Genomic DNA, 22,220 nt, shown 5'->3' with positions numbered 1-22,220 from the left:
CCACCGTTTTAAGTGGACATCCCCAAGAAATGAGGAGATCAAAAAACCTTGCCTCGTTTCCCGCAAATATATATACACCCTCCAACATGATGCACCATTGTGGTTTTGGTGGTTTACTTTATAGATGATTGAAAGATGTGCCTTCACGATAGAGCATATCTATTTCTCTAAACGCGGCTAAATTAAAGGAAGCAACTGATACCTAGTAAAGAATGAAAGAAAGCAACTGATACCTAGTAAAGAATGACACTATAACAACTGTCTTCGGGAGGGGGGGGGCATAATCGTACGATTGTAGTGACTGTCATTCACCACAAGATGCCAGTACTTCATTGTATTAGCTCTACCGTAATTGGGCTAAAGTGAAGAGTCAGCCAGACTGATGATGACAAGTAACAAAATATTATTTTATTGTTGTATGCAGCTCAGGACTGTCCAATGGGCCGAATGCAAACCTGCTCACCATTCCGAAGCAAAGGTCTTCTTCTGTCACGCTTACCTACTACGCAGGGTCAAGGAAAGCAGGTGGGACCCAAGTTCAGCTTTCTGCCAGAGTTCTACTTTTAAGAACTCTGATTGAAAATATGATTGTTTTTTTTCAATGTCCGTCATGGTTTTTAGAATTGCTCATGATACCGCATCGTCACCCCTGTTCATTGCATTAAAAATGCCTTTGTACAATACTCATTCTCAAGAATGGAGAAAAAAACCTGGTGAATTGACTTCCATTCAGGTTTTTCACATGTTTAGACTCTTTCACATGAGGCAGATTTTAAACATAATAAATATATAATAAAATGTTATTTTGTCATACACTAATTAAAATTAGGTCATGCAAAGTAGACTAAATTAGATGAGACTATTATTTTCACAGCGGATAAATTTACAACATGGGATACTGTGCCTGCATCAGAACAAAAACGCAATCATACTTTCAGTTACACCTTCGACTGTGCATTCGAGGACTGCCGATAAGATAGGCAGAAATAACTCAAACCCAGACGAACATAATCACTACAGTAAACCAAACAACACCCAAACAATCAGATGACACCAACGAATTACAATAATTGCTTTTGCTTCAGCACAGCTAACATTTTTAGCAAATGACAAATGATCGTATCGTATGTATTTTATTAAATTAATAATCGTATATATTATTGTTATTATTCCTATTATGAGAAATATTTTGGTATGATTTTCTTAATTTAATTTTTTACTTGCTCAAGGGACTCCACAGGAAAATTAGCTTCAAAGTTATAAACTGAAATCGAGCACCTTTACTTTCTAACTTGTTTTTTCTCTGTATAGAGTCCCCAACAAATAAACACCTGAAACATGTTTTAAACCAAGAAAACTCCCTTCCATCCCCCCGCAACCCTTATCAGGGAACTCTCCTAGTCTGAGTCCCGTCACCTCTCCCGGCCACAGTCCTTCATCTGTAACCACAGGTTCTTCACCGTCCCTGGTCACTCGGTCACCTGTGGAGTTCCCAGACACGGCGGACTTCCTGACAAAACCAAGTCTCAACCTGAACCTGCACAAGCCTATGGGCTATACGCTCAGCTCATCTGACTTCCAGCAGGCATTTCGCAGCTCTGCTTTACCTCTTTGCACCAGGTAAAAAAACCTTACAGTGATATGAATATCTTGCTCACTGTTGTTTAATTAGAGTCATGTATGACACTTGACTTGCCCATGCCAGCTGCGGCCGTCAGATGCCAAAGGGAGTTTCCATTGGTGATTCGGGCGATCTCAATCAATCCTTCCTCCGTGAGGTGCAACGCAGACGCTCAGGTAAATAATCTCATGTCTCAGTGCGTGCATCTGGGCCACGCCCTTGCGCCATTTACGCATTTTGACAGCCTCTGGCGCAACTTTGTAACTCCACTGCGAAAGCACCAGGGCAAGTCTATTTCGATTGGCGCATATTGCTACATGATCTGTGCCACATGTGACATACTTCTGTTAAAATAGCTACAAATACAAATTTAGTTATACAGCAATTGAAACTGTTAATTTTCCTTCCGAGGTTTTAACTTTCGTCGTCTGCCATCTTGCCTTACCGATATATAGCCATAATCACCTTGCATTTGTTTCGGTGCGATCCAAAGTCTTTTCCTTAATCTGCCGGAAAGTGCAGACAGCGATAATCAAATATTCATTTTGCCTCGGTGCACTGCATTATTTACATCGAACATTGCGGATTGTTGCGATATGGAGTGTTAGAACATGAGGAAAACTCTCAAAGACATTAAAAAGAGGAAGCAAACAAACATATTCTCGTTTTTTAAGTGAGAAATTAAATACATATTTGGAGGGTAATGACAATTCGTTGCAGCAAACTGCTGTTAATGATTCACATTTAGTGGATAATGGGAATGATTTCAAAGCTGTTGCAGCACATTAGAAATCTTCAAAGCAAATACATTTGTTTGCATAGACACCAGTAAGACATAGCGTGCAGTCTGTTCTCTTTGTCTTCTCAGCATTACTGTAGAATATCAAAATAGCATCAGATTGTTTGTGTAGTAACTCAAGAAAATTTTATATGTTGGTTTATTTTATGTATGAATACATTCTTTGACTTTAATTAAAATTGTTGATATATTAGAAAAACTGATTTTACTCAATGTTTTTCATTTGCAATTTAGAAATATGCTCTAATGAATGTACAGTAAAGTCTCGTTATATCGATATCGGATATATCGATAGTCCCGGTTATATCGATACTATTTCTATGCACGCACGGAGAAAATTACATGCAAACAGGGTCGGATATATCGATAGTCCTGGTTATATCTATATTTTTTCGGACTCCCTTGAATATCGATATAACGAGACTTTACTGTATTTTGGTTTATTTCAATCAGTTTTGTATACGTCGGCAATCTAGTTAAGTCGGACCACATACATTTTAGAATTTGGCCCCCTTTTCAGGCACAAGAGGGCCAACTTGCCCCCTTTTTTAATTTCCCAGATGCATCAGTGGCGCTTGTGTTTCTGAGAATGAGTGCGCTGATGGGTGACACAAATGTAAAAAATTTGTGTATCACACAGTGAGTTCAGTTCCATTTTTTTTTTCTTTTCTTATGAGGGCAGCAGGGGAAGGACCAGAGTTCCCAGGGGAGCCTTTAATCAGGGAGGAGAGCATGGAAGTGGAGCTACCTGGAGAGATTATGAGCACAGGGAAGCAGGGTGATGCGGAGGAGGAACAGTTCCCCAGCACAGAGAAGCAAACTCAGGAATTGGGGGTAAATTGTTTCCCAGAGTCACAGCAACCATTATGAATGTCCACAATGAAGCATAATAATTTTTGATTGATCCCCTCCAGGGTGAGCAGGAGTTCCGTCTCGACCCGATGCTGGAAGACCATGATGCCCTCATGGAGAGAATGAACACCTGGAACTTTCAGATTTTTGACCTGGTAGACAAAACAGGAGGAAAGACCGGAAGAATACTAAGCTATGTTAGTAATCTGATGCAAACGTGTTTCTTGTGGTTCTGTTGTGCTCTGGAGCTGTGGTCACTATATATGTCCCCGTCTGATAGATATCTTGTGGAAAAGGTCAATTCAGTGTACTTTGTTTGGTTCCATCAGAACGTCTGTTCAATCTAAATGTAATCAATACTTGTCGTTTGTCAATGCTACTCTAATTTGGATCTTAAAATGACTGTCTCCGTTTAATGTGAGTAAGCTGTGCCAAACCTACTAGCCCGGCAGCCCTTTTACAAATGGTTTCTTTCAGTTTGAAATTGGAGCTCACAAACTAGCTCAAGGCAGGTATTCATGTTATTCCACGAGATATGCTAGCTTGTGACTGATGGCGGCGCTGTGGTTACCTGGTGTTCTGATGTGTGATTTAGTAAAAATGGTCTGTATTTCTCCAGGTGACTTACACCCTTTTCCAGGATACGTGTCTGTTTGAAATATTCAAGATCCCTGTGAGGGAGTTCATGGCATACTTCTTTGCTCTGGAAAATGGCTACAGGGACATTCCCTGTGAGTGTTCATGCTGCGTGAGGCCTCTAGAAATGTTCAAGATTATTGTTTGTTAATTGTTTAGTCATGTGTCATCACAATGTTGCTATGTCCATTTCTGAATGAGCTCAGTCATCCGTGTGTCACAAAGTTGACCAGCCAAACGCATTCAATTTACAGCTTATTGCTTTGGATGAAATGCTTGCAGATCATAACCGAGTCCATGCTACTGATGTGCTCCATGCTGTCTGGTACCTGACCACTCGACCAATCCCTGGGTTCCAGCAGATCCATAGCGAGCATGCGACCGGAAGTGACACAGGTGAACCCCACAGAAAATAATATATAGGATATAATAAATATAATAAAGGATTGACTACCAGTAATATAACAATGAGGCAAAATTTGGACAAATTTTTTCAATTACTTTGTAACACAATTAATTTTTTTCTTTCTTTGTTTGTTTGTTTAGTGCAAATTACACAGAAAAGGATGCACCATATAATTCAGGACTTTTGCTCAATGGCCTGGCTTGTATGTGTGTTTCCGGGCCATACTTTGCCCACCTCTGTCCTAAAAGGTCACATACATGTAGAAAGAAGTCTACCATTGCAAAACAAAATAATTCAACTAAAATACATGTCTTTAATTGTGGTACAAAGTGTATTTTTTCATAAATTAGTGGCATTTTTTTCAAAATGTGGTCACTTTTCAAATGGAACACCGTTACAATTATCCAAGTCAAAGTCAGCTTTATTGTCAAATATGCTCATATTATTTAACTATTAATATTACGCTATACAATTAACAGCATTTCATCATAGCTTTGAACTCATTTTTTTGCAATGCAATACACAAGATATTTTCAGAACCCGATCGACATACAGATCTTTGTGTTGAAATCCCAAGACCTGTCTAATTGACACTGTGTTGCAGACTCAGACAGCGGGATCTCTCCTGGCAGGATATCCTACGCCTCGTCCAAGAGCTCCTCGATATCAGATGACAGCTATGGCTGCCTGGCTTGGAACATCCCTGCTCTGGAGCTCATGGCCCTATATGTAGCAGCTGCAATGCACGACTATGACCATCCTGGTCGCACAAATGCTTTTTTAGTGGCCACTAATGCGCCCCAGGTAAACCCAATTGCCTTAGTTAAAGTTTACATGTGTTCGGAAAAGTTAAGTTCACACATATACTGTACATTTGACTTGCACATGGTAATTATTGTATGACTAACTGGAGAATGAGACATAAATAGGTGAGTGCACCTGAAAAAATACACATACAATACATATTGAAGTTTTACTTTATTTGAATGTTACTGTGTCGATGACCATTTTATATTTGAGTTCGTGGTGTATGTGTGTGTGTTACTTCCGGGATGAGTGAACGCTGGCGCGTCTGGCTTCCGCTGCTCACTTGCAGAAAAACTTATCCTGTGGCTGTAAAGTGTGCTTGAGAGTTTTGAAAGGTGCTTATAAATGAAATTGTGGGCGCATGTGCACACACACATTGTATACAGCATATACAGACAAACGTACTCACATATGGCCTAACTTAAAAAAAAATAATAATACGTATTTACAAATTGACATTACTTTCATATCCAAAAATGTTGTGCTGAATAGCATTTTTCTTTACCCACTGATGCACTCACCCATTAAAAATAAAAGAAAAATCACTGGAGCTCACTCGTGCACCAAACGGAATAGCACGTTGCGCTGACTGCTTGCATAATCTGCCTCTCCTGTTTTAAATCAATGTAATTACACACTACACAAGGGTTTTTCTTCTCCACAGTGGTGTCCTTAGATGTCCAACGTTCTAAAGAAACCTCACATCGATGCTCATGGTTAAGGTTTAACCAGATGGTCGTTTTTAACCTCAAATGACTCCTCTTTAAGGGCCACCTGACTCAAAGCCGAGCTGTTTAGGTGTTCCATAAAGATGCTCTTACTTTCTCCTTTGGCTCGGTGATTGGATTGCCTGACAACCATAGTAAAAGAGAAAGTCGTTTCAGTTGGACTAGATGCATTCAAACAAAGTTCTGCTGGCAAAGGTCAACACACTGCTGCCAGGAAGATTGCACAGAACGACATTTGGAAGAATTATTGAAAAGAATGGAAAAGTGGAACATGGGCAGAATAACTTTTGGTTCTGGATCATTCAACATCTAAGAACAAATAAAAATGTGTCCCTGTAATGTATTGAATTTTGCTGAAAGGATATTCCACTTTTCAAGAGATGGAGTCCACGTGTTCAGCATCTGTCCCACACTGATGCGAAAGTTAATAAGGTCAGCTACGTGCCCCTGTTCAAATAAGAAGTGGGTTAAGAGCGAAGGCAAGGGACCCTGAACCTATTGATCACTGATGATTTTGACAAATATGTCTGGCAGAAGATTTTTGGTGCTGCAAAGTGTGCCTATCTATACGACTCTTGCTTCAGAAACGCACCAGATGCAATGCAACATTCATGGAAGAAATGGTTTGTTTTATCTTGTTTCCTGAATGAAAACTACATGTCAATCCATATGTGGCGCTCTACGCGTGACATATTATGGTTGCGTCATACTGTATAGGTCATTACCACAACGAGGGAATATGAAAACTATGCACACCGCTGTTCAAATGTGAGGTTTTTTTTCTTCCAAAAATGAAAATGAAATCACAATTCATAATTGCAATTTTTTTTTTTTTAAACTTTACTACTCAATCGGGGAAAAAAATCATGTTTGAGAAGGGACGTAAAAAATAAACCACTGAAATAATAATAATGTGCACACACGGTTGTACGATCAGAATGAATCACATTCAAATTCTCTTCAAGAAATTATTTAACCCAAAATACATTTCAGATGTTCGTTCTAGTAGGTGTTTCATATATGTCTTAGCTTCCAGCATCAATATTTTGTGTTTGTGCTGATGGCAACTTCAAACGCTTGACAATTCCTTCCACTTTCTCCAAGACTGCACTTCCAGCCAAAGAAAAACAAGGTTTGCATTTTTGGGAGCCATTTCTAAAAGGGAACGCAACCACAACAAAACTCAAGATCAAAAGAACACCAGACCGACAGTACAAAATGGTTTTGGTACCATTATTCGTCGTGGCTATTTTTCCTCAGGTGGAGCTGGATGCTAAAAAGGTGGAAGGAATTATGAATAGTGTGAAATTTTAGTGCGCAAATCCTGCAGACTTCTGTGTTGTAGTCCCAACTCTAACCCGTGGCTCTTCCTGTTGTGCACAACACAGGCGGTACTGTACAACGACCGCTCTGTGCTGGAGAACCATCACGCTGCATCGGCTTGGAACCTCTACTTGTCCAGGCCAGAGTTTAACTTCCTGGTCAATCTTGATCATGTGGAGTTCAAGCGCTTTCGCTTCCTGGTCATTGAGGCCATCCTAGCGACAGACCTCAAGAAGCACTTTGACTTCCTAGCCGAGTTCAATTCCAAGGTCAATACATGATCAGAATTCATTACCGTTTTGCTTAACTTATTGGAATATGATCAGGAAAAAAATGACGCATGTGGCTTTAACGATGATGGAGGCCCTTTCTGTTTGACTTCTAGGTCAATGATGTCAACAGTCCAGGAATTGACTGGACCAATGAGAATGATAGATTGCTCGTGTGTCAAGTGTGTATCAAGCTGGCAGACATCAATGGACCGGCCAAAGTTCGTGACCTGCATTTGAAATGGACGGAAGGCATTGTCAGTGAGTTTTATGAGCAGGTAATATCGGATGCATGCAATCCTGTTACTTTGCATCTTTGTGCTACATAGACATACGTATATTTCGCTTATTGACGACTGCCATCCATTTTCAGGCCCTCCTTTATCATACCACGTGAAAAAAAAAATCATACATATAAATGCACACCTGGGGTTTAATGACTGAACCTGTATTCTAAAAATATACAAATATGTTTTGGCAGTTAATGGGTTTGAGGGCAAGATCTGATTTTCAAAAGGTGGTCTAAAGGACATGTTGAACATTTAAAATGCATGATTCTCACTTTCATCTGTGCTGTATGTCATGCATATTAGCATATTTGACAATAAAGCTGACTTTGACTTGACTTTGACTTAAGGTATGAAGCATGTAAAGCAGCCTATCTACTTGTTTCTTTTTATTGGCAGGGCGATGAAGAAGCGGGCCTGGGCTTACCCATCAGCCCTTTCATGGACCGCTCTTCCCCACAATTGGCAAAACTCCAGGAGTCCTTTATCACACATATAGTCGGCCCACTCTGTAACTCATACGATGCCGCAGGTTTACTTCCTGGCCAGTGGTTGAATGGAGATGGATCAGACGAAGAAATTGAGGGTCGTGTGGAATCAGACACCGAGGATGATGATGAAGAGGAGGACATGGATGAACTTGAGGATCTGCGGCCAAGTGAGTCAACTGTAAACCAATGATTTTATTTGGTGGGAAAACGCAGTTCTCAGGACTGCTTTGAACTTCCCTGTGGCAAATAAAATACACATGATTTGGGGACATTTAACGCTGTAAATCACTACAATGGTTTATCTGGCCTGATATGAAAATACATTTTAGGCAGGATGCATCAAAATGTTTTACAAGGGGAGATGTTGTTAGATGAACATTATTAATCCCAATTAACGGTTGTCGTGTTACTAAAGGACCCTGAATGCACCATGTCGCTCTCCTTTCAAGCTCCCTGATGAATATTGTTACCACTGTCCCACAACAAGTACACACTTAGGTTGCATCTGCAGTTGCACAGTTTTGAAATTTGACACACATGTAAACATCTGATGCAGCGCAAAAACAAGCACCTGTACAAAAGAACAACATTAAACATATTTCCATTATTGTGCCTTTGGAGAAAATGTATCAAATTTCATGGTAAAAGAATGATGTTCAAGATACTTCTAAAAAACTTTTTGGGGGTATTTTCTTTTTTATTCTTCTGTAGAAAGGAGAAAAAGCCACCGCCAGTTTTTCTGCAGCATCATGCAGCACTTGACCGAGAACCATAAAGTATGGAAGAAGGTCATTGAGGAAGAGGAGAAGAGCAAAGACGAGCAGCAGCAGTCTGACAGCCTAGCGGCCAGCATGCCCATGTCGCCTTCAGATGACATTCAGGTCATCCAAGAGGAGGAAGAAGGGGAGGAACGTCAGTAGCTCCACCAGAGTAGAAGAGGAAGACAAATGAACTGCAGAAGAGAAAGTCCTTCACACAATAGCCTTTCACACACTGTCATGCACATAATAACCTTTTTCACTCACACGCTGTACACTGTGCAGTCATTTTTTGGAGAAACAAAAAAAAGGCCTTACCACTGTGAGCGAGAATCTTTGCTTCAACAGTGAGAGTCCAACTCATATGCATCCCCGTGGACAGCCCCGGAGCAGCTCAACAGGAAGGCAAAGCATCCATTCACAAGTAAGGTTTCAGGTGGGGAAGAAGAGCATTAGATTCCTAAGGGGACCTTGGATATCCTAGATTTTGACTGCCTTGAATGCATAGTGCTTACACCTCCTCTTCGGTACAAAACAACTTGTGACTAGTAAAAAAAATGAAAAACACAAGAAGTAGAGTATGAACTAAGAAAGCGACGTGGAGATGCCATTGATGCCCTTTACCAAAGTGAACTGTACACATGTGGAAAGATGAGACAGAGACTCTTCCAGCCTCAGTTTCAGGTTATCTTACACATACGTAATGTATGTCTTTCTAGATAGATATACATGGTGTATATCAGATGTGCCTGTCTGAACCTTTACCGAGCCCATATTGGCCCAGAGCCTTGGCTTGTGTAGTTCTTTCTCCTCGCTGGTGACACGAAAACACTGTATGACACTCAGTCACAGATATGATTTGAATTGTCGACTGATGATTAGCATTATTATATCTGCATCATTTTGGATGCCGTTACTCATTTGTGGCACGCCCTTTTGTTGTTGTTTTCCCCTTTGCTACATTGTGTGTGCGTGCGTGTGTGTATGTACGTGTGTGTTTGTGTGATTATCTTGGTAAGTGTGATAGAGCGTTTTGAGAAAGAGCACATTTTCAATTATTTTTTCCAAGTACGTGATTTGTGTGTATGCTTTTGTGCTTTCATAAATGTCCTCTTAGTGTCATTCAGTTCAGGAATGCCATCACTAGGAGTGGATTTTTTTATTTCCTGTTGATTTGTCAGTTTCAAAAAAAGTTTCTCAGGATTCATGCAAAGTTGTCAGATGACTTGGCATGAATTAATTTTATTAAGCGTGAATAGACTTTGTCAAGGAACACCATACAGTACATCTGGGCAAGTGAAGGAGTTGAGTGAACAAGTTGACTACAAATTCAAGCAAATGAGATCCGATGGGATGTGAGAGGAGTTTAGAGTACGTGCTGTCTCTTGTCCATTCATACATTGTTAGCTAAACCTCACTGGAGAAAAATGTGGATGGCCACGTGGCAGCATTTTTTTCTTCAGTTCGGGTGTTTTATTATTTCCAACAATACATGAACCAGGTGCCTCTTTTTGAGCCAACAAACAATTTTCATCAACATCGGTGCCTTGAGATGTGAATGTACGTGGGGGAAAAAAAATCCTCATTGAAATGAATGAAAATGGCATTAATCCATTCCAGTCTCACATCAACCAACATTTTTTGGGAAAGAAAATAAGACATTTACTCTATAAAATCATAGCGATAAAATACTGAAATATAAAGTGCCAGAATTAAACAGATCATACATACTACGTCCTAATTTAGTAATTCAATTTAGTCTGTGGCATGTTCTGGTTCTTTGTCACTGGAAACAGTTTAATAGATCGAGACAACGCACGGGGGGGACTTCTTTCTCCGCATTCATACTATCGATATTCTCTGTGACTCATAAAGCTTTGATTGTCATTTTTTTGACAGAGCATACATAATATAATGTAGGCCTGTGAGTCATCTTATTTGTCTTAGTTGTTTTTCTCCACCATTTGTTTTCAAATATCCCTTGCTGAAAGGGTTGTAAAACCTTCAAATTGATACTAATCATTTGTGTATCACTGGCGTTTTCCATTGTAGGTGAATTTTCTTCAGGCCATTTTTGGGTGTTTTTCATCCCAGAATATTTTTTTTTTTTTCGATTTAGTTTGACACTGAACTGGGATTGGCATTACACATCTTAAAGTCTCATTTTGAACAATTGTTCACCATTTGCTAAACTGCTGCTTCTTGTGAAGTCAGCTGAGTTGAATGATCTGCCACCGTTCAGCACTTGTACCTAATTTTTGGCCTCACAGGTAAACGGGCAAAAAGGCTTGTGTCTCAAAAAATGTGTGCGTTGGTTCACTCGTATCTCAAGGCACCACTGTATTTTACTTTTTCTTCTAGTGGCCAGTCCGAAGAGGGTGGCCTAATCTTTTTTTCCACCTATGTATCTCTGCATTCCATTTTTGAAAGTGAAGGCGCAATTGATGCCTCTTTGCCATATTACCAATAATAATCTCTGCATAAAATGTTCAATCAAATTGAGCTAATAATATTTATAGAGGAAAAAACACATTTTACTCATTTTAATACCAGACAAGTGTTTAGCCATTGTACAAAAAGAGTATGTGCATAAATATATATTTTTCAACTGAATTAATCAACTGAATGCATTCGTTTCCTACACACGCACACACACCCGACGTCCATCGAGATTTTGTCCTTGTTTGTACTGTATCTCCTTTCTTTTCAGCAAATATTTCAGCAGGTATGTTTTTCTTATTTTCTTTTCAATTGAGTCTGTTCTCTTTGCCTTCATCGTCCACATCTTCATCTCTCCTTCACGAGTGCCAAACTTGACCTACTGTACTTGCGGTGGGCCTTGACATGAGCGTTCCAGTATTGTCAAGGGATCCGCGTAAGTAGCAGACTGGACTCAGGTCAGTGCCATGTTCGGTCTTTTCCATGGAGTCCTTCTGGGCCAAAAGTCACTATTCTGTCAAGTTAAGGTTCAAGTGTCATCAACTTTTCTCAGTATTTCAAACCGTCATATCCTCTAATAATTGTGCCATAAAAAAACATCAATGAAGTTACCCATGTGTGGTATACATACATGTACATTTTGTCCAATGTAACCATTCACCCTCACCAACTCTGGGATCAACTGATTTATGTGTTATTTATAACTGTCATAAAGCACCATCACAAGTACTCGCGGTTCTTGTTGATTTTTGTGCATGAGTGTGGGTGATGACTGCTGGAATTTCCTACAAAGTAGTAAATCAATGAAAAGTCTATGGTTATCTTACAACTTGATTCTTTTTCAGCAACAGAGTACAGTATTTCACAAAAGTGAGTACAACCCTCACATTTTTGTATTTTGTCTTTTCATGGGACAACCTTGAAAAAAACACTTTGCTGCAGTGTGAAGTATTCCAGTGTATTACAGAAAATGTACTGTTCCCTCAAAATGACTTATCACACAGTCATTCACATCTGAAAGGCGAACCACAAAAGTGAGTACAGCGTATGTCCAAATTAACTGCACTTTGCCTACACGCTGGAAGTTACTGAACATACAATGTTTTGGCAACACATCATACATAGTTTGCCATTGTAGTGATCTCTTTTATTTCGTTCAGATTTGAAATGCGTTATTCTGGAGGAAGTACTGTGAAGCAAATTAATCAGTTCCAAGTGTTGCTTTTCAAAGCGGTTTGTGCAGGTTCATCTACTAGTGCTTTTATTACTCACCACGGACGTAGTGGGTCGGAAATTTGGCCCAAGAATGTGAGATGGAAGCCACCGATACGCGTGACTGAAAACTACACATTTTCTCTTTTGCCTGCTCCATGGCAAGTCCTTCAATACTACCATTGACTTTTGACAGTGATTTATGGCTCTCCTCCATTTTGTAAGACAGTATACAATGCATATTTTAACTGTCGACTGAAGGACTTTTTTGTCTAATTTATCCACCAAACCCTTTCGTTATATTTTTGAATAAATATACGCGGTGGAGATTATCCAAAAGCACATCATCAAATAATGGTATATTCACCCCCAAGAACAAACATGAGACAACACGTTTCTTCTAAATGTGGCATCTCTCCGAGTGAGAAGGCACAAAGTCCCTGGTCCGGCATTCAATCTTTGTTGACCTGAGAGACTTTGAAAAAAGAACACCTAATGTATGACATCAAGATGTCGTGTCAACAGCCAACACACATTTCTAATTTGAACTTTAGAAAGTACAGCTGCAACAATTAATTGACTTCTAATCAACCAACTAATCAATAATTCACCATTTAATGCTCATATAATGATAGCCTATATCAGGATGTTTTTCTTCGTCTTAGGCATGAACAAATAAAAATCATGTCTGCAGTAGATTGCAACACACATCAGGCTCCTGTGCAGTAATTGATGCAGATCCATTGAATAGCTGGTCACTCTTGTAATTGCTGTCCTTAAAATGGTTAATCATTCATTTCGAGAACTTGCTGAAACGGGTGAATCAAGCGATTTTGATTTCTGATTCTGTATCCATCAATACAGGCAGACATATTTTTGCATTCAATCACAATAAACCATTGTCAATTATCTTTTTTTACTTTCAAGAACAATAAATGTTTATGTCTGTTCTCTTGAACACGGCAGGGAGAAAAGTGTTCAATTTCAATATGAATGAATAAAAGGATGGAAATAAACACTTCAACAGATCAACAACATTGACAATAAAAAAAATCTAATTTGCTAAATTTGCTCTGATTCTTGATATTTTGATTCAGATTTCATCCCATATTCAAAGTCAAAAAAGTCAAAGTCAGCTTTATTGTCAAATATGCTAATATGCATGACATACAGCACAGATGAAATTAATGTCCTCTCGGACCTGTCACGGTTTTGCGAGGTGGTGATGGCGGGTTCGGATCCCAAAAAGCAGGCAGGAGGGAGCAGGAGGTTGTTTGACAAATTGTATTAAAGTCAGCAGGAACAAAATGTAAAACATCAAAATGATCTGAATGAAAAAAAAAAATACAAAGTAGCAAAAGAAGACCAAAAGTAAAAGCCCGCCAAGGTTAAACAAACACGTACACGATGCGTGCTGCAACCAAGCAGCAAACAAACAATGAATCGGCACCGGATGATCGTGCCCGGTGTCCTTTTAAGTGCCATTGATTATAATGACCAGCACCTGCGAGGCTGCAGGCAGGGCTGACGTCGCCAATCTGATCGGGACGACCAGCACCTGTGAGGTGTAGGCGGGGGCGACAGCGCCCCCCGTTGGTCGTCAACCAGATCATGACAGTACCCCCCCTTCAAGGGGCTGCTTCCAGAAGTCCCAACAGTCTCCCAAAAAGGTCCACTCGCCAGGGAACGGTCGGTGGAGAGGGCAACCGCTGCCTCTCCAGCATACGACGGGCGGCGGCCTGATGGGAACGGGACTCGGCCTGGGGTGGACGAAGACGCGGCACGGATCGTCGTGGGCGTGAGTGCGATCCCTCTCGCACGTTCACGCGACGGCGCATGGCTCTGCGTGGACGTCGAACTGCCAGGCGCAGAATGGCACCCCGTACGGCCGTATGGGACCAGGTCTCGGCCGGACGCCAACGTGGGCGTGAACTGCCCGGCTCCGGGGGAACGAGACCAGTCCAGAGCCGCTCCGGGATCCAGCGGTGAGTGGGGTCTCGGACTGACATTGACTCGGACGTTGCACGGCTCGTCGTGGATGAGACTCAATTCGTCATGCACGACGACAGCGTGGCTGGACGTGGGCGTGCAATGCCAGTCACCCAGGGTCACCCTGGACGGCCACCTGGAAGGAGGTCTCGGCCGGACGTTTACGTGGACGTTGCGGCTCGTCGAGTGACGCGATTCAAACGCGACGAGGCTTTCGCTAACGTGGACGTAGCATTGCCAGGCACAGGGTGGAAATGAGACGGGTCCGATGTACCTGCGGGATCCGATGGTGGGCCGGTTCATTCTGTCACGGTTTTGCAAGGTGGTGATGGCGGGTTCGGATCCCAAAAAGCAGGCAGGAGGGAGCAGGAGGTTGTTTGACAAATTGTATTAAAATAAAGTCAGCAGGAACAAAATGTAAAACATCAAAATGATCTGAATGGAAAAAATACAAAGTAGCAAAAGAAGACCAAAAGTAAAAGTCCGCCAAGGTTAAACAAACACGTACACAATGCATGCAGCAAACAAGCAGCAAACAAACAATGAATCGGCACCGGATGATCGTGCCCGGTGTCCTTTTAAGTGACATTGATTATAATGACCAGCACCTGCGAGGCTGCAGGCAGGGCTGACGTCGCCAATCTGATCGGGACGACCAGCACCTGTGAGGTGTAGGCGGGGGCGACAGCGCCCCCCGTTGGTCGTCAACCAGATCATGACAGTACCCCCCCTTCAAGGGGCTGCTTCCAGAAGTCCCAACAGTCTCCCAAAAAGGTCCACTCGCCAGGGAACGGTCGGTGGAGAGGGCAACCGCTGCCTCTCCAGCATACGACGGGCGGCGGCCTGATGGGAACGGGACTCGGCCTGGGGTGGACGAAGACGCGGCACGGATCGTCGTGGGCGTGAGTGCGATCCCTCTCGCACGTTCACGCGACGGCGCATGGCTCTGCGTGGACGTCGAACTGCCAGGCGCAGAATGGCACCCCGTACGGCCGTATGGGACCAGGTCTCGGCCGGACGCCGACGTGGGCGTGAACTGCCCGGCTCCGGGGGAACGAGACCAGTCCAGAGCCGCTCCGGGATCCAGCGGTGAGTGGGGTCTCGGACTGACATTGTCTCGGACGTTGCACGGCTCGTCGTGGATGAGACTCAATTCGTCATGCACGACGACAGCGTGGCTGGACGTGGGCGTGCAATGCCAGTCACCCAGGGTCACCCTGGACGGCCACCTGGAAGGAGGTCTCGGCCGGACGTTTACGTGGACGTTGCGGCTCGTCGAGTGACGCGATTCAAACGCGACGAGGCTTTCGCTAACGTGGACGTAGCATTGCCAGGCACAGGGTGGAAATGAGACGGGTCCGATGTACCTGCGGGATCCGATGGTGGGCCGGTTCATTCTGTCACGGTTTTGCAAGGTGGTGATGGCGGGTTCGGATCCCAAAAAGCAGGCAGGAGGGAGCAGGAGGTTGTTTGACAAATTGTATTAAAATAAAGTCAGCAGGAACAAAATGTAAAACATCAAAATGATCTGAATGGAAAAAATACAAAGTAGCAAAAGAAGACCAAAAGTAAAAGTCCGCCAAGGTTAAACAAACACGTACACAATGCATGCAGCAAACAAGCAGCAAACAAACAATGAATCGGCCCCGGATGATCGTGCCCGGTGTCCTTTTAAGTGACATTGATTATAATGACCAGCACCTGCGAGGCTGCAGGCAGGGCTGACGTCGCCAATCTGATCGGGACGACCAGCACCTGTGAGGTGTAGGCGGGGGCGACAGCGCCCCCCGTTGGTCGTCAACCAGATCATGACAGTACCCCCCCTTCAAGGGGCTGCTTCCAGAAGTCCCAACAGTCTCCCAAAAAGGTCCACTCGCCAGGGAACGGTCGGTGGAGAGGGCAACCGCTGCCTCTCCAGCATACGACGGGCGGCGGCCTGATGGGAACGGGACTCGGCCTGGGGTGGACGAAGACGCGGCACGGATCGTCGTGGGCGTGAGTGCGATCCCTCTCGCACGTTCACGCGACGGCGCATGGCTCTGCGTGGACGTCGAACTGCCAGGCGCAGAATGGCACCCCGTACGGCCGTATGGGACCAGGTCTCGGCCGGACGCCGACGTGGGCGTGAACTGCCCGGCTCCGGGGGAACGAGACCAGTCCAGAGCCGCTCCGGGATCCAGCGGTGAGTGGGGTCTCGGACTGACATTGTCTCGGACGTTGCACGGCTCGTCGTGGATGAGACTCAATTCGTCATGCACGACGACAGCGTGGCTGGACGTGGGCGTGCAATGCCAGTCACCCAGGGTCACCCTGGACGGCCACCTGGAAGGAGGTCTCGGCCGGACGTTTACGTGGACGTTGCGGCTCGTCGAGTGACGCGATTCAAACGCGACGAGGCTTTCGCTAACGTGGACGTAGCATTGCCAGGCACAGGGTGGAAATGAGACGGGTCCGATGTACCTGCGGGATCCGATGGTGGGCCGGTTCATTCTGTCACGGTTTTGCAAGGTGGTGATGGCGGGTTCGGATCCCAAAAAGCAGGCAGGAGGGAGCAGGAGGTTGTTTGACAAATTGTATTAAAATAAAGTCAGCAGGAACAAAATGTAAAACATCAAAATGATCTGAATGGAAAAAATACAAAGTAGCAAAAGAAGACCAAAAGTAAAAGTCCGCCAAGGTTAAACAAACACGTACACAATGCATGCAGCAAACAAGCAGCAAACAAACAATGAATCGGCCCCGGATGATCGTGCCCGGTGTCCTTTTAAGTGACATTGATTATAATGACCAGCACCTGCGAGGCTGCAGGCAGGGCTGACGTCGCCAATCTGATCGGGACGACCAGCACCTGTGAGGTGTAGGCGGGGGCGACAGCGCCCCCCGTTGGTCGTCAACCAGATCATGACAGGACCCAGCGTGCAAGACATGCAAGGCACTTATAACGTGGCTAAAAAGACATACAATTGACAACAAATATTTTTGTAGTTGAAGCGATGCCAATGGGCGATATCTTAAGCTGTGCATTCTTATCATATAATTTTGTCGACCTGACCTCCATCATAGATTGCTTACCGAACAGTATGTTCTTCCCACTTATGAATGACTCAAGTAATGTATTATACGGCTTATAAGAAGCAGAGGTTCCCAACCCCCGGTCTGTGGACCGGTACCGGGCCGCGCAGAAAGAATAAATAATTTACATAATTTCCATTCTATTTATTATCTGAGTCCGAACTATGTTTTATTTTGAAAAATGAAAAGTCACCGCTTGCAGCGCATTTCCGTGACGAGGAATAAGTCGCAAAGCTCGCTAACTTGTGCGACATATTCAACCTGCTCAATGAACTCAATCTGTCACTTCATGGGAAAATGACAACTGTCTTCAAGTTGGCTGATAAAGTAGTTGCATTTCGAGCCAAACTGGATTTGTGGGGATGGCGCGTGAATAGCAGTGTATTTGACATGTTTCAAACATTGGCGGGGTTTTTGGAAGAGACTGAGCCCGAGCCTTCATTCCCCCAGCTGATGCACAAGCACCTGTCTTTGCTTTTAAAAGAGTTTGAGCGCTACTTCCCAGCCACAAAAGACCCACGAACTGCAAAGGAATGGATCCGCAACCCATTTGTCACCAAACCAGGTGAATCCAGCATTCCTGTGCAAGAGGAAGAACAACTGATGGAGTTCACAAATGATGGCGGACTTAAAAGTACTGTATGTTTGAGACAACAACTCTGTCTGTGTCACGTCCGCTCAAGGAGTGGTGACAGTACTCGAGGGACGAGGGGAAGTAGTAAGAGTCGGATCCGAAATACACGGTGGAGACAGGGATTCAATAAGAGTCTTTACTGAGACACAAAAGGCAAAACAGAAATGAGGCAATGGAGGAGAGCAAATGAAACAGACCTGCGTGCGGCTGGGTGACGGGGAACATCAGGAAATACACCAGCACAGACCGAACGGTATGGGTGGCTTTTATAGCCAGAAGGCACAATTAACGGAATGAGGAACAGGAGAGTGAGTCCGGGGAGTAGGGAGGGGAGGGGCCCTGCTCCAGGCGCAGAGGAGGATGAGACAGGAGGGGAGGGGCACGCTCCTGGAGCAGACGAGGATGTGACAGTGCCCCCCCCCCCCTCAATGGACGCCTCCTGGCGGCCCACCTGGTTTGGATGGGTGAGCCGAATGGAATGCCCGGATGAGAGATGGGTCGAGGATCCAGGAACGGGGAACCCACTGGCGTTCTTCGGGACCATAGCCCTCCCAATCGCCCAGGTACTGCACTCCCCTGCCCATGCGCCTAGAGTCCACTATCTCCCGCACGGTGTAGACGGACCGCCGTCCACCATCCGGGGGGGGGGGGGGGGGTGTCGGAGCCAGGGTGCTGGTCTCCACAGCCTTGAGGAGAGAGACGTGGAAGACCGGGTGGATCCTCATCGTGGGTGGAAGCCGGAGGTTTACTGAGACCGGGCTGAGGATAGCCTCGATGGGGAAGGGACCAGCGAACCGTGGACCCAGTTTGGCCGATGTCCCGGCCAACCGGAGGTCCCTCATGGATAGCCACACCTCCTGCCCGACCTGGTAATTGGGTGCCTGGCGGCGACGACGATCTGCAACCAGTTGGTTCCGGGACGCCGTGCGCGACAAGGCGGCTCTGGTCTCCTTCCACACTCGATGGGCCCGTCTCAGGTGGTGTTCGATGGACGGGACCTCCACCTGGCCCTCCCGAGTGGGGAACAGACGTGGCTGATAACCACAGGCGTACATGAACGGGGACCGACTTGTGGCTGTGGAGACCAGGGTGTTGTGGGCGTACTCCACCCATGGCAAGTGGAGGGCCCACGACGCGGGACTGTGAAGGCACACACACCGGAGATCCGCCTCCAGGTCCTGGTTCTTTCTCTCCGTCTGGCCGTTGGTCTGGGAATGGTAGCCAGAAGACAGGCTCGCCGATGCCCCTAGGGACCGACAGAAACGTTGCCATACCTTGGACACGAACTGCAGTTCGATGGCGCAGTGGGGGGCAGGGATTGCGCATTGTCCTTGCTGAACGCCTCCCGCAGATCATGATAACAACGCAGCACGCCCTCGAGACTGATCTCTTTGGGCGCGCCGCCGCGGGAGGGGTTTCGCCCTGCCGTGGCCGACCGCAGGCAGTTGGCATAGCAGTAGGGGCTCCAACCCTGTATGGTGGGACCCTCCCAAGAGATGGGAGGGTCATGGGTGCTGAGCCAAGGGAGGCCAAGCAGGCACGTTGCGGGAGGGCATAATGAGGAATTGGTGGTGTTCAACATGGTTACCGATAACCTGAGTTTAAGGGGTACCTTAGCTAGAAGTCGACCGTCGAGGTCAAGAATCTCTTTAGGAGTCTTGAGATTTTCTAAGTCGCAGCCCAATGATTCTGCCAGTTGGGGATCAATGAAGCACCCGCCTGCACCCGAATCCACTAGCGCCCGTATCGTCTGGGAGTTGGACGGGCCGAATAATTCGCCGTCCAGATCCAATCGCATGACGGCCGCCGTCCTCGACGCCTCCAACTGCCGCCGCGGTCGCCGTTTGGCCGGGGACTTACGGGTGCTGGAGGTCTTAGGCGCAGGGGCTCTTGAATACGGCGACCCCGGGGCTGGCTCGATTTTCCCCGCTCCCCACCTGCAGCGGCTCGGGAAACTCCTCCTGGAGTCGTGCCTGCTCGTCGCGGTCGGGTGTGGTCGTCCACTGCTCGTTTCCGGGTTCGCTGGACCGCTGGGTACCTTGCTGCCGCTCCCGGAGGTGATGGTCCAAGGAGATGACTACATCGATCATCTCGCTGAGGGTGGTGGCAGCATCGCGGGTGGTAAACTCATCTTTCAGAGCGGCGCTCAGTCCGCGACGAAACACTCCTCTCAGCGCCCGATCGTTGTAGCCACTCCGGGCAGCCTGGATGCGGAAATCGATGGAGTACTCAGCGGCCGAACGCGTTCCTTGTACACAGTCATGAAGGAGTCCTTCAGCCTCGCACTCTGTGTGGTGGAACACTTGGCGAACCTCGGCCACAAAGTCCGGGTATGAACTGCAAAGTTCAGGCTGGGACTCCCGGACGGCCAATACCCATGACTCGGCCTGGCCCGTGAGCAGGCTAGTGATGAAGGCCACTTTAGCCTCATTGCTAATGAAGGCGGAGGGTTGTTGTTCAAAAACCAGCGAGCACTGCATCAGGAATTGAGCACAGCTCCCGGTTTCGCCTTCGTAGCATGAGGGGTGTGGCAGGGAGAGCTTGCGACTACTCATGGGGGGGGGGGGGGGAAATGAAGGGGCCGTCAGGGTAGCGAGGTGTGTCTCGACCTCCTGTAGGCGTTGAGCCAGCGAGGATGCGATGTGGCGGTTCTCCTCAATAGCTTGCGCCAGCTGGCTCGAACGCTCTGCCTGCTGGGCTAAGGCGGATATGAATTTGTCTCCACCGGCGAGATCCATAGTTGGCCGGTGTATTATGTCACGTCCGCTCGAGGAGTGGTGACAGTACTCAAGGGACGAGGGGAAGTAGTAAGAGTCGGATCCGAAATACACGGTAGAGACAGGGATTCAATAAGAGTCTTTACTGAGACACAAAAGGTAAAACAGAAATGAGGCAATGTAGGAGAGCAAATGAAACAGACCTGTGTGCGGCTGGGTGACGGGGAACATCAGGAAATACACCGGCACAGACCGAACGGTATGGGTGGCTTTTATAGCCAGAAGGCACAATTAATGGAATGAGGAACAGGTGAGTGGAAGGGCCCTGCTCCAGGCGCAGAGGAGGATGAGACAGGAGTGGAAGGGCACGCTCCTGGAGCAGACGAGGATGTGACAGCCGGTGTTCTGGGTTGAAGTGATCGCAGAATACCCCGAGATCGCCACAACAGCACTGAAAACCCAGTTGCTGTTTCTGACATCTCATTTGTGTGAAGCGGGGTTAAACATAAGCAAGACACTTTGGGTGTCATTGTCTCCCATTATCCCTAGATGGGACCGTCTCGTTGCAGAGAAACAAGCTTAGGGGTCCCACTGATTCAGTTGTAGTGAGTTGTATTTTTCATGCGCTTTGTACTTGTTTTTGTGGTGTACCTTATTTTGAAGGCACGTTTAAACATTACCATGGTGACCATATAGCGTTAAGGGGCAGAGACGATGTTACATATGTTGTTGGCGTGATGTTACCAGGACTCTGCTAATAAAGTTATATACACAATGGATTCATGTTTATTAGTATATTTAAAAGAAAGGGAAAACACAGTTGCCATGCCTGTCGTATCATTTTATTTTGTTGTATTTATCCGCCGGTCCGTGAAAATATTGTCTGACATTAAACCGGTCCGTGGCGCAAAAAAAGGTTGGGGACCACTGCACTAGAGTATAAGGCGCACCCCCAATGAATGGTGTATTTTCAAACGTTTTCCATATATATATAAGGCTATTGTGAATCACAAAAAATGTTCCAAATATAATATATAAATATATAAAAGTTTTCCACATTACCACATTATTAGGCGCTATAGTAGACCCTGGGGTTACGCATGACTTCTGCTAGGGGAAATGGAGTCGCTGACTGCTGACAGTGATTGCGAAACCCGTTGTGGCTCAATATTACTTCACA

At 45.4% G+C, this 22,220-nt stretch overlaps 1 protein-coding gene across 2 annotated transcripts in view; it reads left to right on the top strand.

The window, feature by feature from the left end:
* pde3b (phosphodiesterase 3B) overlaps positions 1-12,145 on the top strand; it is a 55,852-nt gene extending 43,707 nt beyond the window's left edge. The window contains exons 5-16 of one of the 2 annotated variants that reach the window (XM_088992405.1): positions 425-525; positions 1,389-1,620; positions 1,706-1,797; positions 3,103-3,254; positions 3,335-3,469; positions 3,892-4,003; positions 4,191-4,304; positions 4,919-5,118; positions 7,238-7,441; positions 7,558-7,719; positions 8,128-8,386; positions 8,931-12,145. In XM_088992405.1, coding sequence (XP_088848531.1) covers positions 425-525; positions 1,389-1,620; positions 1,706-1,797; positions 3,103-3,254; positions 3,335-3,469; positions 3,892-4,003; positions 4,191-4,304; positions 4,919-5,118; positions 7,238-7,441; positions 7,558-7,719; positions 8,128-8,386; positions 8,931-9,139 — 1,972 coding nt within the window. In that variant the 3' untranslated portion in view covers positions 9,140-12,145. The remainder of the gene's footprint in view (positions 1-424; positions 526-1,388; positions 1,621-1,705; positions 1,798-3,102; positions 3,255-3,334; positions 3,470-3,891; positions 4,004-4,190; positions 4,305-4,918; positions 5,119-7,237; positions 7,442-7,557; positions 7,720-8,127; positions 8,387-8,930) is intronic. The other variant, XM_088992407.1, reaches the window with a different exon arrangement.
* The last annotated feature ends 10,075 nt before the right edge of the window (positions 12,146-22,220 follow it).

Source organism: Hippocampus bargibanti, linkage group LG03 (genome assembly GCF_051943395.1).
Source record: "Hippocampus bargibanti isolate YZ-2025 linkage group LG03, ASM5194339v1, whole genome shotgun sequence".
NCBI lineage: Eukaryota > Metazoa > Chordata > Actinopteri > Syngnathiformes > Syngnathidae > Hippocampus > Hippocampus bargibanti.
Note: the sequence above shows the minus strand (reverse complement) of the source record. Positions and strands in the feature narration are given on the sequence as shown.